At 35.9% G+C, this 17,618-nt stretch overlaps 1 protein-coding gene across 1 annotated transcript; it reads left to right on the forward strand.

Annotated features, from left to right (window-relative positions):
* Positions 1–15,293: 15,293 nt before the first annotated feature.
* LOC136247545 (uncharacterized) lies at positions 15,294–17,240 on the forward strand. Its single transcript, XM_066039301.1, has 3 exons — positions 15,294–15,468; positions 15,842–16,261; positions 16,732–17,240. Exons 1-3 carry the CDS (start codon positions 15,354–15,356, stop codon positions 17,127–17,129), a joined length of 933 nt encoding a protein of 310 aa, XP_065895373.1. The 5' UTR covers positions 15,294–15,353; the 3' UTR covers positions 17,130–17,240.
* The last annotated feature ends 378 nt before the right edge of the window (positions 17,241–17,618 follow it).

Consider the following 17,618-nt stretch of genomic DNA (forward strand, 5'->3'; position numbering starts at 1 on the left):
TTTAGAATTTCTATAGGGAAAAATGTTGCTGAAATAACACATGAGAACTTTGATATTGTACCATATAACAAACAGTGCTTTATAACTTATTCAGAAGATGATGATATTGTTGATGCTTTATGAAGGCTTGTAATATTAATTTTAGTGATGCTATAGCATAGGCGGATCTAGGAGGCATTGTCAGGGGGGGGGGGGGGGGGGGCAAGGGGGGCAAGAAGTTTTAGTGTACAACAGTGTTTATTCCGCTAAGAAGAATTCTATAAGTACACAAGTTATGTTCAATTCATAGGCGGCGGAAAGGGGGGGGCTAGGGGGCTAAAGCCCCCCCTCGGTCTGCTGAGGGGGGCTTAGCCCCCCTCAGAATGATATCATAACGAAATTATCTTTCTTGGAGTGGGGCTGAAAACCGTGATAAAGATCGAGATACTCTAATAGAGCAGTCACTCTAATAAAGTAGTCAGTGTGTAGCGAGCTATGTAAGGATTTTTATGTAGTTTATCAGCTAGAAATGGTAGCTGGTGAGGTGGACAGCTCTTGTCAGTTGGTTGTAACCTTTTTTTTTTTTTTTTTTTGGTCTCACCTTACCAAACTATAGAAATAAGTCTGGGTTAGCCCAGCCCCCCCTCATATCAACTACTTCCTCCACCGCTGGTTCAATTGCATAACCTTATTTAGTATAGCTGGATGAATAATAGACATACAGTTTTAAGACTGTAGTTAGAGAAAATGTTTAAAAATTAGATCTACTAGGTTTGAATTTGGAAGCATTTTTGATAACATTTAGCTATCAAAGTGTATGCTTGCAATGCATATAAAGATTAGTCAGCCCATCTGAGATAAAACCTGTTTGATGGTAAAGTGTACTAAATCAAAAATATGGCATAGCTAGCATTGTTATGACATTAGAATTGCGACTGTTCTATTAGAGTAGTGACTGCTCTATTAGAGTATCTTGATCTTAGCACAAAATTTCAAACTTATTTGCCTCACTTTCTTTACAATGTACAGCATAGCTGTAAAGTGCATTTATAACTGTTGTCTCTTCTATGTGCCCATTGGCTTTCTATACTTCTGAATGCAGTGTTAATGCATGATTCCAGTTTCTGGTATCAATATAGTATTGGTGAGGGTAAGAGAAGGGCCAAGGGGGGCACAGCACCCCTTGGCCCCACCTATGTGCTATATATTATCCCAATCTCAGGTGATTTTCAAGTATGCTTGCATCATCATTCAGCTAATGAATTGCATCATGTATCATGTTAAAATTTATGTCAAAACGAGTTTTTATTTTGATTTGTTGTTATTATACTGGTATGTAGTACTATTATACAGTCTGGCAAGCAAATTTCATCATTTTGTAGATCATATAGGTGAATTTAAACTGCCAATCAGTTAGCATTTGGATGGTTTGGATTCACCACTTTACTGTTCAATTACTAACTGGATGTATACCAGCTACATGTTACAAGGATCACGGTAACTGGCAACCTTAAGTGACACCAAGAACTGGTCACTGTTGAGAGGGAACCATTTTAACACTATTGTAGCATTACAATTACAAGAGCTCAAGTCGAAAGAACAAGTTCTTTATGTGTAACAGTGATAATTCAGATTGTTAAACCAACAATATTTTGACTGTTGTAGTTACAAAAAATTATATTAACAAATTTGACTGCTATCCAGAGTCGTTATTTTAACAACACTTGTTTGATTATTGTTTTAATGAACACTAAGTTAGTCAAACTGGCTGCAAAATTGACAATATTTTTTTCTAAAACATCAAGATCCTTTTTACGGTGTATAAAAGAACATTAGAACAATGTAACTATAGAAATTAAATTGTATAAGACATGCCCACGGAAAATTTAGCTTATGAATTAAAGCTCTGAGGGGTAATTTTCACTCCAGCTTTTCTCAAAAACATAGCATATGCATCCTTTTCCACATTTCCCTTTATGCCAATCACAATTTTGTGGAATAAAACTGTTGCAAGGCATGTAACCGCTAACCGTAGTGATCAAATCATTTTTAAAAACTGGTCCTGTTGACGTCGGCTACTTCAATCTGGAAGCAATCAATATGGATTTGTTTTCATTGTCTATGTGGTAGTTGCTATAGTGACATGATGTGTTTAAGTCTAGACTTTTAGAGCAATAGCATTAAGGCCAAGCAAAGTTGATTGCTAGTTTCCCAGATCCACCTGCATGATTTAAGGTAGATGTCTCAAAACCTTCATTACATGCATAGTTATTGATTTTCAGAGTTTTAACAGTGTATTGATGGGTTATTTTCTAACTATAAAGAACAATGACCTCCCATGCATCACACTTTAAAACTCTTGAAATGGGAAACTAACAATCAACTCTAATGATTGTACAATGTTAGTTCCTGTAAAATCCTCAAATGTATCGGTTGTGTCATTTATTGTTATGGCATGAGCTTTCTGCTTTACTGGCCACACAACTCCACGGCTCTTAATCCAGATGGATGAACAATTATTAGTTTTATAATCTGTTACTACAGAATTATTAATTGCTTGTAAAAATATGAGCTTTTTACTCAAGTTAACTAAAACTACAACAATATTCAATGACAGATAACAGTTTATTTTCTTTATTCCACTGCCGAGCTAAATAAGACTTTTGTTGATAACCGAGGCTCACTTAGTTGGTGATGATGAAATACAAGGAATATCTATCATGAACTATTTTTCGAAGTTTATCTTTTTCTGCTTCTGGGTGGTGTTCTTCAAAGTCAAAATTGTAGCCATTGGGGTATGGCGAGTCTGTGAGGTCGAAATCAATTAACTTGGCATTTTCACCATCAGTAAATACGAGTTTGGAAACCTTACGTCAGAATGTACATAGCTGGCATGGTGGAGCTAGTCAGGTGCTTTAGCAACTGGCTTGAAGTCATCAAGAGTAAGTGTTTTATCAGTAGTACAAATACCAGGAATATACTGGTATTGCAAAAGTTGGAAACAGCCATCATTTGTTAATTTTTCAGCTTTCATTCCTTGTAAGTAGTTTCACCAAGAATTTCCTTGACTAACTCTACATTAGGCTTAGTGCCAATGAAAGTATCAAACAGCTTATAAACAAGGTTATCGCTCTTATAAACATTAGGTAAATACAAAACATCTTTCAGTACAACATTTCTCTGAGGCTCAACGTTGAACAACCCCTTACAATTGCAAACAGCACTAACAGCATATTTCAGAGCAGTAAAAGTTTTGCTAAATCTGTTGAATTATCACTCATCACTTCGCAGACTTTAATCACAGCTATATTTTTTTTCATTTATTGGCCAGCACAAAAACAACGATAATTTGTCTGGTGTGCATGGCATTACAAGCATCGGATCATTCAGTTGAGCAACACTGACAACTGACTGAAAACAACCCAGACTTTCATTGTAAGCCACATTATAATCACAAAGATCCTTCTCGAAGTCAGAAACCAAGATAGGTGAAGATGGTACACCATTTTCCAATCGGGCAATGTAACTATCAGGTCTAGATCTGTAGCTATGATTTGAGTCTTTGACCAGCACAGGCTGATGAAGAACACATCCCTCTCCTACATCTTCAAATAAAAATCTGTCCAACGCTTGGGAAAATACAGAAGAATACGTATATTCTAAGCTATCCAACACTTTAGGTTGGTACTGATAAACTTTCATTAAACTCACAAACCTTTCAGAAAACTGTTGAGCAACAGGTATTGGAGAACCAGAATAACTTTCATACATACTTAAACTGAGCCAATTTTTATATGCCTCAAACTCTTGAGAGAGCTGTGCAATTGTTTTCGGTGATTCTTTTGCTGCTTGGAAATTGAAGAGGAATGGAAATACTGTGGAGGGCCTGGTTCAACTTTCCACAGATACAAACATCGGCTTTTTAAACTTGTATCTAGAATAAATGTGTTGAGATCATCTATTGCTCTACCCAAACAGTCGTAAGCAGTATATTGCAGCTTAGCACCAACATTTTCACTTCCCACCTGAATCACTGTTTGAATACTGTCACAATCATCACTCACGGTTACCTCTTTACCATCAATATTAAGTTTAAGCTTTACATCCTTGAAAATGAGTGGCTTAGTTTTGGAAGTGAAAAGTGACCATATCTCCAGCTCTTCATCAATTCTTTTTCTTTTGTGAAATGCAATTTGAAGACTGTCATTTTCTCGTAAGTCCACTATTGCAGTGGTTGGGTGACAGAACTTCTCGCAAGCTGGTTTACTTTCAAATTGAATGTAACATGAAAATTTCACGATAATCAAGGGGTGATCCTGTGATGTTACAATCGTACCCAACTTCGTATACCCTACAATTCCTCTGTTATTTATGGTTATAATTAAGGTAATTATGGAAATGTTCGCCCAAGTTCTTGAATAGTTGTTCCACAGTTTCGGATGAAGGACGATCATAACATTCAACAAAATTGTTACGCTTTACCCATATCTCCACTTCATCTAAGAATGACGACACATAAGTACTACAAAACACACATAAACATGCTTACTTACTCCAGTACTGCTATGTGAAGATGTCTCCATACGTGGAATATTAGTAGTTTCTCCCTGGATACCAAACAAAACAAGTTGATCAATAAATCACAAGGTTTATATCACAATATAAACATATTATTTAATGGTTATACCATGGCCATGCCCTTGGGCGCGGGCAGTTTGTATACAGCAATGTCATGAGTAGAAAGCATCTTTGTAGTGCACCATTTAGCTTGTTATTACAGTAATTCTCTTTGATAGATAGCAGCAGCTCTGGAGTCATCCGTGGTATTGGTCTTTTAGAACACATGGATTTTACTGTCTTGAGAGGAGCATATTGATCAAGTACACTAAACAGACAGGACTCCACATATCATCTATATCATCAAAGACATCCATAACATGCTAAGGAGTAGAAGCAAGGTATGCTTTGATAGCATCCCAACTACATGATTGAAATGGGAGAACATAATCAGGGTTGGTTTAGGCCATACCATTGACATGTCAGCATCCAGAAATTGCACTATAGTGAAACCTGTCTATTCCGGTCATCATAGGGACAAAATTTGATGAGAAATCCATGGGGGGCGGCCAAGAAATGGTTGTGATGGTAGGTTAATGGGAAAAAGCCATGGTTGAAAAAGAAGTGAAATACAAGGTGGCAGCCAAGAAATGGCGGTGATGGTAGGGTAATGGTAAAAATTTTAATAATAACAAAATTCAGGTGAATTTTGTGCCAAGACCAAGCAGCACCAAATTCACCTGAATTGTTGTTATTAAAATTTTTCCCATTAACCTACCATCACAGCCATTTCTTGGCCGCCACCTTGGATCCAAAGAGTCATTTCACTAAAACAACTTGTTTATCTTTGGTGTACAAGAAATAACACTGATGTAAAACAAACTGATGAAATCATTTCTAAGTACTTTAAAGATGGTAGAAAACATGTTAATTTTTTGTTAGATGGTTATGATGAGCTACGTACATATACCTAACGATTTAAGAAAAAAAAGTTTTATAAGTAAAATAATACACAAAGAAGAATTATCTGCAGCTGCTGTAGTTATCTCCTCTCGCCCTCATGTTTCTAAAAGACTTCGTGATGATGCCCATTGCTGTGTAGAGATCTTGGGGTTTACTACAGAAGACCAGAAATCCTTTATTAAGGAATCATTTACTAATTCAGTGCAAATGGAAGAGCTCACAATGTACCTTAACACCAACCCAACCATTTGCAGTCTCTGCTATATTCCATTTAACTTGACAATATTGGTGTGGTTATGCAAGCAAGGAGTTACTCTACCCACCACTTCAACAGATTTATATAATCACTTTATCTGCCATGCAGTTCGTCGGCACATTAGTATAACACGTAACCTGTCTGATACTGATAACTTCACTGATCTAAACAACCTTCCTATGCTTTACAAAGAAGTAGTGCAGTAGCTTTCTGTCTTTTCGCTTGATTTTATTGATAAAAATCAACTGGCGTTTAGTTTAGATGATGTGAAATCTTATTGCGCAAACATCGATACAATTCCTAATTGTTTTAGACTTGTTACAAGCTGTTGAATTTTTCACTCCAATGGGGGAACAACAAAGACCCTAAACTTTATTCATTTTTCTATCCAGGAATTTCTTGCAGCCTACCAGATTACCAGGTTACCATTTGATGAAAAATTGTAGTTGTTTAAAGATAAGTTTTGGTCTGATATATACTCAAATACTTTTGCTTTGTATGTAGGATTAACAAATGGCCAAGAAGAAGCTTTCAAGTACTCTCTTGCTCATGGTGGTAAGCCCAGTACAATAGCTGATGAGTTTTTGGAGGATGATAGAAATGTCTTTGACTCTTCGTGTGTTTTTGTGAGGCAAATGACAAACTATCATGTAATAGCATAGCCAAAAAATTTTTTACTAGTAGAAAGATTTGTCCTCAAAATAGTCTTCAGAAATGATATTCTAATGCAAAGCCAATGCTCCCTAGTGATTTACAGTGTCTTGCACTTTTCTTTTCAAAGTCACCCAACACAAGTTGGCTGTACCTTAATATGCAACATTGTCATATAGGAAATGCTGGATTAGACATTCTTCATTGGTCGCTAGTCACAAACGATATAAAAATTGATGAGATTAATCTTAAATATAATTCTCTAACATCAGCATCAGCAGAGAAAATTGTTGACCTTGTGACTTCATGTAAAACAAAAAATTAGATGTTTCACATATAATTATCTTGAAGATGGATTGGACTTATTCACCAATACGAGTCTAGAGGAAATGGATATATCTCATAACACTGTGACTTCAAATGGAATCAGGAAGTTATTCCTTTGACTGACAGGTAATAAAAACAACAAGCTAAAGGTGCTAGAACACAATTTCATTGATGAGGAGGCAAAGAAAGATATTTTAATATTCTTAGAAAATGACACCAAACTAGAGAAACTAGATCTAACTTCTGCAGTGTCTCCCATTGAAGTTAACAGATTATACTTATCACTAGCAAACAATAAAAACAGCAACTTGAGAAATCTTTCTCAGTGTTTCACAATGAACTAATAAGTATTGTTAATTCTGAATCGGAAGAAAATCAAATATCATGTGTTTTAGAATGTGCCTCAACATCACAAGAGCTAAATTTAATTGGCAACATTGACATTTTAGAATTTGGAAAATTACTCTCAGCACATGACACTAAGGTGAGATTATTTACAATTAGCCATACCAGATCATATGTTGGATCAAACAGATTATTTACCTCACTAACACAAAATAAGGTCAACAGTTTGAGAGTGCTTAAAGTCAACAGTTTAATTACAAATCAAGCAGTTAGTTATATTTCATCATTAATTTTATAGAGTGTAATTCTACTACACTAGAGGAACTGCAAATCTACAGTGACAACAGACTATCTGCTGGTGCTAGTTTCTTCATTAACAAAACATAAAAACAACCGGTTAGGAATAGTTGAGCTTAATTTTATAAATGATAAAGTGATAATATCATTTCTAACTGATAACAACATTCTTGAAGAGTTACACGTACTATCAAGTGACAGCAAAATTAGTATAGGATCTGTATAAGCAATTTTGTATGCATTGAAAAGCAACAAAACCTTAAGAAAACTTTGTTTGCCTCCACAACTGTCATGGGACAAAATTAATAATGACAAATCACTTTAATTCCATTCCTACAATCTAAAATGGATAAAAGGGATCCTAGAGAGTTTAATCAAGTGTTCTTAGTGCTTAAATCACATGTATTATGGTCTAAATAGAACAAATGTTTGGTTTTATAAATGAACAAATCACCTAATTTGTAAGTTAATTGTTGTCCCACGCAATGTAAAACTGCTACATAGTTTGATAATAATAATTGAGTATATCTCCTAGATAAAAGAAGTTATGGTCACTCTTAAGTGTAATTTGTTTGTAGCTGAACTCTCTCCACAGTGACTTGTGTGTAGCTGAATTCTGTGTAACTGAATTCTCTAGAGAGTGACTTAATTGTAGCTGAATTCTCTACACAGTGCATGACTTGTTTATAGCTGAACTTTCTTCAGTGTGACTTGTAATGTTCTGAATCTCTATAGTGGTATATTTGCTTAACTCTCCACATGGTGACTGTCTTCTTGCTGAACTGTCTATAAGATTAACTGTTTGCAGCTGAACTCCCTACAGAATAACTTGTGATGTAATAAAATTCTATAATGGAGTAAATAAATTAGCCGAATGCTCTATTAGGGTGACTGTTCTATTAGAGTATCTCGATCTCGCATTTGCTACACGGAGTTGGCTTTCGAATCATAACTCAGTGGTTTATAATCCAATTCTTCTGTACTACTGCAAGGACTTTCTATGAAGATTATTCCAGCTATACACCGATTTTCAGCTCATTGCTCTAAGCGGTTTGCCTAGTAGGCGTGAAAACTAATACTTTTTTATTCATAAAAATCGATCGCGTAATTGTGACACAGGTTGGGTTTTGTGTCATATCTCCGTGGTCTTTATCTCGATTCCTTTCAAACCACCAAAAGGCACTCCTACGATGGTTACTCCATCTACATAGCAATTTTCAACTCATTCCATGAAGCGGTTTACCCTGTAGACGTGACAACAAATCGATCTTGTTTTACGCGAATAATCGGTCATAACTCCTGAACCATTCATCGGATTTGTACCAAATTTGATGCTAGGATTCGCCTTTGGACTCCCTTTCTGTGTACCAAATTTCTAGGCGATCGGAGTACGCGTTTGCTTGTTATAGCAATTTTTGCAAGTGTGCGAAAAGACGAAGAAGAAGAAAAAAAAAACGAAGAAAAAAAACGAAACTTTGGCAGCTCGTATCTCGGAAATGGCTGGAGCGATTTCCTTCAAATTTGGAATGTAGACTCCCTTGGCTGGCGGGCAACTGTGTAGCAAATTTGGGTCCAATCAGATAAGTGATCACCGAGATACAAAGGTGTGAAAATGACGTTTTCGTTCTTCCTGTCAATATACTCACGGTGTGGCGCGCCGGCTTCTTGGGCCGCACGACACACTACCGTGTGTCTTGATCCCCTACTTATATAGCTACCTATACTATACCCTGGTCATGGTGCACCTCATGTCAAACACTGCATGGATCCGTCACTGTGCTGGTTGAACTGCTAAATGGTATAAATTTTATGAAGCTGTTTTTTTTTTTTTAAACTTCAGTCCCATGAGTAATTCTCAGTCTTGTACACCTGAAACTGAAAATTCCATGATAATATTGCTATGGTAAACATGTTTCATAATTCTTGTTGACATTTAAAATGATTCAATTGATATTATTATTAGTAATAATTCTGCTTATTGCAGTAGTATAAGCGTACACTCTGATAATGTACTACTGTGCAGGCACACATTAATATAATATGAACAATCAGCCATTTACCTGTCATGCACTTTATTGCCACTGCCCAGGCCATCGTGACATATGGTGTGTAATTAGTCACATAAATACATTACACACCCTATCCATTTTTAAAGCCTCTACATATACTCAATGAGCTATTATCTTGTTACAATTTGTTATGGTCTAATCAAAATATTTGGTTCAATATAATTAAATACTCCATAGTTCTCAGCTGCTAGGGCTCAAACTGCATGTAAGCATCCCTTTAAACTGAAACATGTAGCAAATAATGGTCACACATGTAAATATACTGTATTAGAATCTTTATAGATGGCTATATATTATTACATGTTAATTACAGATGTTAGGTAATTAAATCATACTTTGTAGGAACTGTATAGTTTCTATTTCTTCTCTTGTTTACCAATTCCTGCAGTAGGCCTGCCTCAATATTTTGCCCAAACCGCTTTCAGGAATTTCCCAAATTTTCACCTACTGTATTACTGTTATGATGCTCATCAGTGTTCCCATACTCCTTGATTAGCCACATTTCTTACAGTTACAATATCTTGGAACATTTTAATTAGTGAATACATGCTTTATTAGAGTATTTCACTGCAAAGTGACTCTCCTGTTAGAGAGTATCGATGCAGTTTCCACTGATTGCTCTATTAGGGAGTATTGATTTATGTTCATCGAATTAAGCTCCATAGTTTGAAATATCGCTATCATTATGCTGGGGCATAGTACTCTAGCCTATTATATGCTGGAATCCTGTTTCCTGACCTAAACAGCCTCACCCTAAACATTCAATTTCTATGTGCAACCATATGGGTGATTTTCCAAAATGTGGTCACATAATAAATACATGCTGTGATATGGCCAATTTTAAGTACTGTCAACTTTGTGTCATGATTATTGTGGAGAGTGTTACTTTCCAAATTCCAGCAAGATGTCATTGATTCCTATTGTGTTTAGTACTTGTGATGTTGAGTATAACACATGATTATTTGATTTTCTTCTGAATTAGCATTAAAAATCAATTCGTTTTGAAACACTGTAAGATTTCTCAAGTTGCTGCATTTATTCTTTGCTATAGTGATAAGTATAATCTACAAACTCCAATGGGAGACACTGCAGAAGTTAGATCTAGTTTCAGTTTGATGTCATTTCTAAGAATAGTAAAATATCTTCCCTTGCCCCCCATTTGATGTCATGATGTTTTGAGATTTCCTCTAGAGTTGCATTGGTGGATAAATCCAATCCATAGTGATGGTGGGTAGAAGGGTTCCTTTATTGCATAACCACACTAGTTAAATGGTATATAGCAGAGTCTGCTAATGGTTGGGTTTCTATTAAGGTACATTGTGAGCTTTTCAACTTGTTCTGCATTTGAATGTATAATAGATGATTCGGATTTCTGTCCTTCTTTACACTGAACCCCAAGACATCTGCAAAGCAATTGGAAGCATTGCAAAGGTTTTTAGAAGCATGAGGATGAGAAGGGATGCATAACTGTACAGCAGCTTCTTTGCATTATTTTTCTACTTATTTTAACTGTTTTTTCTTAGATGTTCAGGTAGCTCATCATAGCCATCTAACAAAAAAGTAATACATTTCCTACCAACTTTAAAGTACTCAGATCTCGGAGTTGAATGAGTAACAACAACAAAGCACTTGAATAGTTTTCCTTCTGCCCGCTGTAATTCCATTTCTTTCAGCAAAATTGTCTTGCCTATTCCAGGTGCACCTTACATGGTGCAGGAAGCAATATTATTGATTTTAGCAAAAGATATAATGAAACCTCTTTAATTTGAAATATCTATCAAGTAGAGGCCACTCATCATTGTGCCACAATTTATTTAAAAGATGATTGCATATTTCCTCAGTTGCATTTGGTCATTTTGTTAACTGAGAAAAAAGTTATTTCAGGTAGCCCGATGCTGATATTGCTTCACCACATACATTTAAAGCCTCCATCCTGCTTCACAGTTTACCACCTTTGAAGACACAAGGACATCACAGATTTTGGACCACACCACAGGCTCCAATCAGTCCAATGATGGGGTTATATGTCATGTTTGTTGCAAATCCTGCCCTAGTGAGTAGTGCTGATCCATTATTGCTCTTATGGCATTGCAACAGCTCCACATTTACCACTACAATAAATACTGTGGAAGTTTGCTGTGGAGCACCAAGTCATTGGTGATAAGAAAACACACCATCATGTCCATTTAATCGCTCGAGGTATCTCTTTGTGGCATGAAATTCACTATTATTGACAGTGAGCAGTAACACTTGAACATTGTTTAGTATTTCTTGAGTTAATTAAGTTTGGCGAGATGTTGACTTCTACTATAATATAGCTAGTAGCATTTGATAAGTAAAAAGCCTTCAAGTTGGTCACATGGCTGACTTCGTTTATAAGTGCACGCATGAGATGAAAATACTCCATTGTTTTGGTCCTGTGATTGGAATAATTATATTAAACAACTGGAATGCTATATATAATATTATATATATAAAAATTACAGTGAAACATATTATGTGTATCGTCTGAGATGTACATTAATTTATTGTCATTGCAAGGAGGATAAGAATGGAGAAATGGTTGGCTGTGACAACAAAGACTGTGAACATGGACAATGGTTCCACCTTGCATGCCTTAACATGAAGAATACCTCTCATACGAACAAGTGGTATTTCCCAGATTGCCACAAGTTACCTCAGATTACGAGAAAGAAACAGGGAAAATAAATGTATGTATGTATAGCTGTGATTTTACTTTGCTGTGACGAATTAGCTGTATTGTAACATGTCATAAGTAGCATTTGATTAATGTTGGTCACATGGCCTAGAATGACTGGTTTATAACTGACAGAAAGGAAAATATAATGTGACAACATCATAATTATGGTGAGTATACATTGTGTGGTAAAGTAATACAGTGAAACCTGTGTATATATATTACAGACACCTTGGGAGTTGTGATTGAACAGTAGTGTCTTCAGTTTAGATGCTGACATATATTTTGGGATTGTTACCAAAGTCAAAGGTGTCTTCATTTTGTCTGCATCCACTGTATAAGGGATCAGGTGACTACCAGTATTATAGTGTTGGATTGTGTGAGAAAATATTTATGGTACATTCCATGGCATCTAATAAACATTAGTTTTATGGCTTCTGATAGAGTTGATTGAAAATGTTTGTGATCACCACTAAACCTTCACATAAATGTAATGTCTGGCTCCTTTCACAACATCATAGATTATAAGGTAAATGCCACTCCATACTGCTGCATGGTAACCATACTAGCAGTAACATTAATTTCTTTACATCATGTATACATTATGTTTATTTAATTGCCTACTTCATTGATGTATGCAGTCACAATTTCTAACAACTTTGTACAGTGCCATTGACACAAACAATGAAGTAAAATCTGTGGCTAGGGTCACATGGGAGAGCAGTTATGGAGTGTGTGCGTTCATTATCTGGACAACCACTTAAGCACAACTGATAAAAGTACATGCAAAGGTACAACATAATTATTTATACACACAAGTGGTTGCTAAGCAATACAATATTGAAAGTGACCTGAAGTGATGCAAAAGGATGTGTGCACTATGAGGTGAGATCTAGTGTGGCTTCTGTTGGTATAGTAATGGCTTCTGTTGCTATGTAGCTGGTACTGCTACAAACCTGTCCTATGGCTTCCTTTCAAATGAGTTGGTGAACTCAAGGACAGTGCATCTTGAAGGGGAATGCATAAATACAGTGGAGCGTGTGTTAGTGGTAACCTTGTATAATGGCCAATGTCACAAGGTCCCATTATAATATTTTCCCATGGCATTAAACATATTGCTGAACGTTCCTGTAGGTCCCATTAGTATTCTTCTAAAACTTTGAATGTGTACATGTTCCGTGGTTAGGTGACCTTCATGGAGCAGGAAGTACTATGGTGAATATATAGTATGGGATATGGTTTCTAGTGTGACTGTTTTGATCAAAACTTTCTGGTTTCCATGGGACTGTATCTTTTGCAATATGTCTTGTAGCTGAGTATTGTAGCATTCCTACTAGCATTCCATGGCTTCTGATAACATCACAGTTTACTAAGTCAGTGTTTGTAGTCACCACTAAACCGTCAACACATATATGTAATGTCTAGCCCTAATTCTTTTATTTACAGTGGAACCTGTCTTTGTAGCCACCCATCCTAGTAATGGAAAATAATCTCAGTGCACATAATAATTATGCGGTTGATTTCTGAATCAGTTTATTGGGGAGGTGAAATTGGTCAATCCACATAATATACCCAGAATTTCTGAATCATGTTGAAATAGCAGATGTATAGTAGTATATGGTAAACGATAATGTTCTATAACAGACATTACTGCAGTCATTATTGTGATTCATTTGTTATGCATCACAACAACATGTAAATGGTAATGCTAGGTGATACCACAGGTCTAATGATGTTCATGTTTGACTTAAACCTGGTCTTTTGAGTAAAAGCTCCCACAATTTTGTTTATGCAGAACTTATTGGCAGCTTTTTCAATATTATGAGTTGTTGTTTTATTTCAATCACTTATACTAGTCTTGATAATATTAAACTGCTCTTGCTATAACTGCTTCCATTATATATGGACAATATATCTGCACTGACAAAGTGTGATGTCGATACTGATAAAATGTCTGTGTAAGTGTGTGGCCTTGAGAGACTTTTTTACACAGAAATCAGACTAGTGTTCATAGTTTTTATGCATGGGACCAGGAAATAATAAAGGTATGTAGTAAACATGCTAAAAAACTCATTGGATGAAAGTAGACCTGATTTCTTAAGTCATACATGTTTCTTAAGTTATACATGGATGCACATTGTATTGCAAAATTATTACATACTTCAGCTTTGCATTAAAGTTTTATTAATGCTATTATAGAAAAATGCATACGGCTACCCAATACCTCCCTGTGTAAAGATCCACATGCACTAACTGTTTTGTTGTGTCAAGAAACATCATAGCATGTTGAGTTCAATGGTCTAAAAAAGGCATTTACACATCCATAAATAAGATGTTTACATAAGCGTTAATAACCTTATTGCAAATTCAATGAAAACAGTTCATAAAGCTTCTCTTTACCACACATATACAGTAAGTAGCTAGACTTTCTATTAGCTAAAGCATACATCATTATCAGTGTAACTTTGCTACATCACCGTTCAATAATTATTGTGTAGAGCTTTGTTAGTCAGATAATTGTCTTAGCACCACACTTTAACAATGGCAGAAAGTAAGAGCATGTACCTGAGTTGAAATCATTAATTTGAAATCTGATTTGTGATTTGAAATCTCAATATCTTTGTGATTTGAAAATTCTAACATGATTGTAATAGTGTGATTTGTGAGGTTATTACTGGTTCTGAAGGACAACAAATCATGATTAACACTAGTTTTTGTGTTACTGTGAGCTTGTCTGTTCTTTAATAATAATAATAATAATAATGTTTGCACAACTAGTTTTCAATCAGTTTTAATTATTTACGTGGGCAGAATTGCTATAGTAATTTGTTGATTTGTAATTGCTAGCTGAAGGAGTACATGATTGGTAGAGATGTCATACACAGATCTAGAATTACAAAAGGTTACTTATAAAAAAGGAACTGGATGCATGCAGTTTATGGAAGTGATGAAATGGAAATTAATGTTAAGTGTGTGCATGAGTTAATTTATGACGTTGATCAGTTTCCAGTTTGGCAACATACTGTTGGCTTCTGTTATTGTAGTTGATGGCTTCTGTTAGGTGACATAATGATGCTTCTATATACTTAAGTATATTAATTGGCTAGCTAAATAGCTACTGTATGGATTCAGATTGCTATAAAAATGTAGAGGTTGTTTGTGCAGTCACTTTTCTACTAAAAAGACAGTATTGTGTGATCAGTATTTTGTCATGATGAATTTGCTTGTGATTTCTGTTGTTCTGTGTACTTTGACTTTGAGTTATGCTGCTCCTGTGAGAGTGAACCTGACTCTGTCTGGAGAAATGAGTAAAAGAAGTTCTCAGGGTATGTTTATATTGTATGTGACTGTTTTAGCAAAAACTCATATAGCTAGTTTGCAGCAGTGTACTATTTGTTAAGTATAAATATGTCTCAGCTAATCACTTATTTGTATGAATAATTACAGTGTGTGTGTGTGTGTGTGTGTGTGTGTGTGTGTGTGTGTGTGCGCGTGTGTGTGTGTGTGTGCATGTGTGCATGTGTGTGTGTTTGTGTGTGTGTGTGTGTGTGTGTGTGTGTGTGTGTGTGTGTGTGTGTGTGTGCGTGTGTGTGCAATATGTGATTTAATTGTAGAAATAGTTATGCACTTATAGTATACTTGTTATTCATGTAGTATAGATACATATGTTACCTTAGTTGTAATTTATTTTAATTTTAGGGTTTTGCATCAAGTACATCTACGTAATGGCGTTCACATCAGGTCTACCAGATGCTGCGAGTGATCATGCAAAGTTTATTGGAATCAAAGCAAATGGGAAATCTGATAAAAATTCATTTGCTCTATTAGAATTGCCTAACCTTCCAGGAGATGACTATAAAGGAAATAAAGGTGACTTTTGGAAGGTGTACATTCCTTATTCTGAGTGTGTAACAGCGGAAGATATAGGAGAAATCACAATTGCTAATAGCGGTAGTGATGGCTGGAATATTGATTCAGTAGTGACTTTTGTTGCATCTGACCAACATCCACTGCAGTGGCAACTGAGCAGTGTTGATCTGGGTGTCAATCAATGGATTGATGATCAGATTTCTGGAGCTCAGAATTTTCCACTGACTCTTACACAACCTCTAAAACAGGGTAAGTAGCCAATTAAAGCCTGTGTGGGCACGGCAAGGAAGTGTTAAGAAACACAAAAATAAACATGCATGCACGTATGTTAGTTACAAAGAGGATGAGGGGAATCACTCACAGCAATTCCAAGATATATATATATATATATATATATTCTTTGGGCAGCCATGATACACTGCAGTAGCATTGCTTTTGACACTGCAAAGCAAAAATCACGTTCCAACGCTGCCTATACTAACTCTATCTGTAAAAAAAGTGAACAATGTTAGCATCATAGACATATCTTGATTTCAAATGGCCTCCTAGCAAATGTGTCAGATTTTTTGTCCAGCTGGTCACTTATTTGTACCAATAATAATACAGTTCAAACATGCAATTTTCAATTACAATGTAGAATTAGATTTGCACGTAGAGATGCTTAGTTTATACAACTCATCATAGCTAGCAATATCACATGTGTTTATTTTCAATTTTAGGATTTTGCATCAAGTATCTCTATGTAATGGCATTTACATCAGGTCTACCAGGTGCTGAAAGTGATGATGCTAAGTACATTGTGATGAAAGTAAATGGCAAAGCTGTTACAGATTTGTTTGCGCACTTGCCTGACCTGCCAGGAGATGACTATAGCAAAAATAAAGGTGATCTCTGGCAGCTAAATATTCACTTTTCTGAGTGTGTAACAGCAGATGATATAGGAGAAATTGCAATCGCCAACAGTGGTAGTGATGGTTGGAATATTAATTCCATAGTCACTTTTGTTACATCTGACCGGCAGCATTGGAAACTGAGCAGTGTTGATCTTGATGTCAATCAATGGATTGATGATGAGATTGCTGGAGCTCAGTATTTTCCACTTACTCTTACCTTATGAACATTGCATGGCTACGAATGACACCGTTCCACTTTTGTGACTAAAAGGCACACACTATGCAAGCTACATGTAATTGTTATGTGCAAATCAATGAAAAATTGTCATACAGTACATATCATGAGTATGTGAACAGTAAAGTCAAGAGGCAGGGATAAGGGACATACAAATCACCCTGTGAAGAGTTCAGCTACAAACAAATTACCCTGTAGAGAGATCAGCTAGAAACAAGTCACCCTGTAGAGAGTTCAGCTAGGAGAAGTCACCTTGTAGAGAGTCAGCTACAAAGAAACCATCATGTAGAGAGTTCAGTTGCAAACAAATTACCTGTAGAGAGTTGGCTACAAAGAAACCATCATGTAGAGAGTTCAGCTGCAAATAAATTACCCTGTAAAAGTTCAGCTACGAACAGATCACGCTGTAGAGAGTTCAGCTAGAAACAAGTCATCCTGTAGAGAGTTCAGCTACAAACAAATCACCCTGTAGAGAGAT

The sequence above is a fragment of the Dysidea avara genome, chromosome 2, assembly GCF_963678975.1.
Source record: "Dysidea avara chromosome 2, odDysAvar1.4, whole genome shotgun sequence".
Lineage (NCBI taxonomy): Eukaryota > Metazoa > Porifera > Demospongiae > Dictyoceratida > Dysideidae > Dysidea > Dysidea avara.

Coding starts and splice junctions, on each gene's coding strand:
- LOC136247545 (XM_066039301.1), top strand. CDS start 15,354: ATGATGAATTTGCTTGTGATTTCTGTTGTTCTGTGTACTTTGACTTTG. Junction 15,469..15,841: donor GAGTAAAAGAAGTTCTCAGG/GTATGTTTATAT, acceptor TTTTAATTTTAG/GGTTTTGCATCAAGTACATC. Junction 16,262..16,731: donor TACACAACCTCTAAAACAGG/GTAAGTAGCCAA, acceptor TTTCAATTTTAG/GATTTTGCATCAAGTATCTC.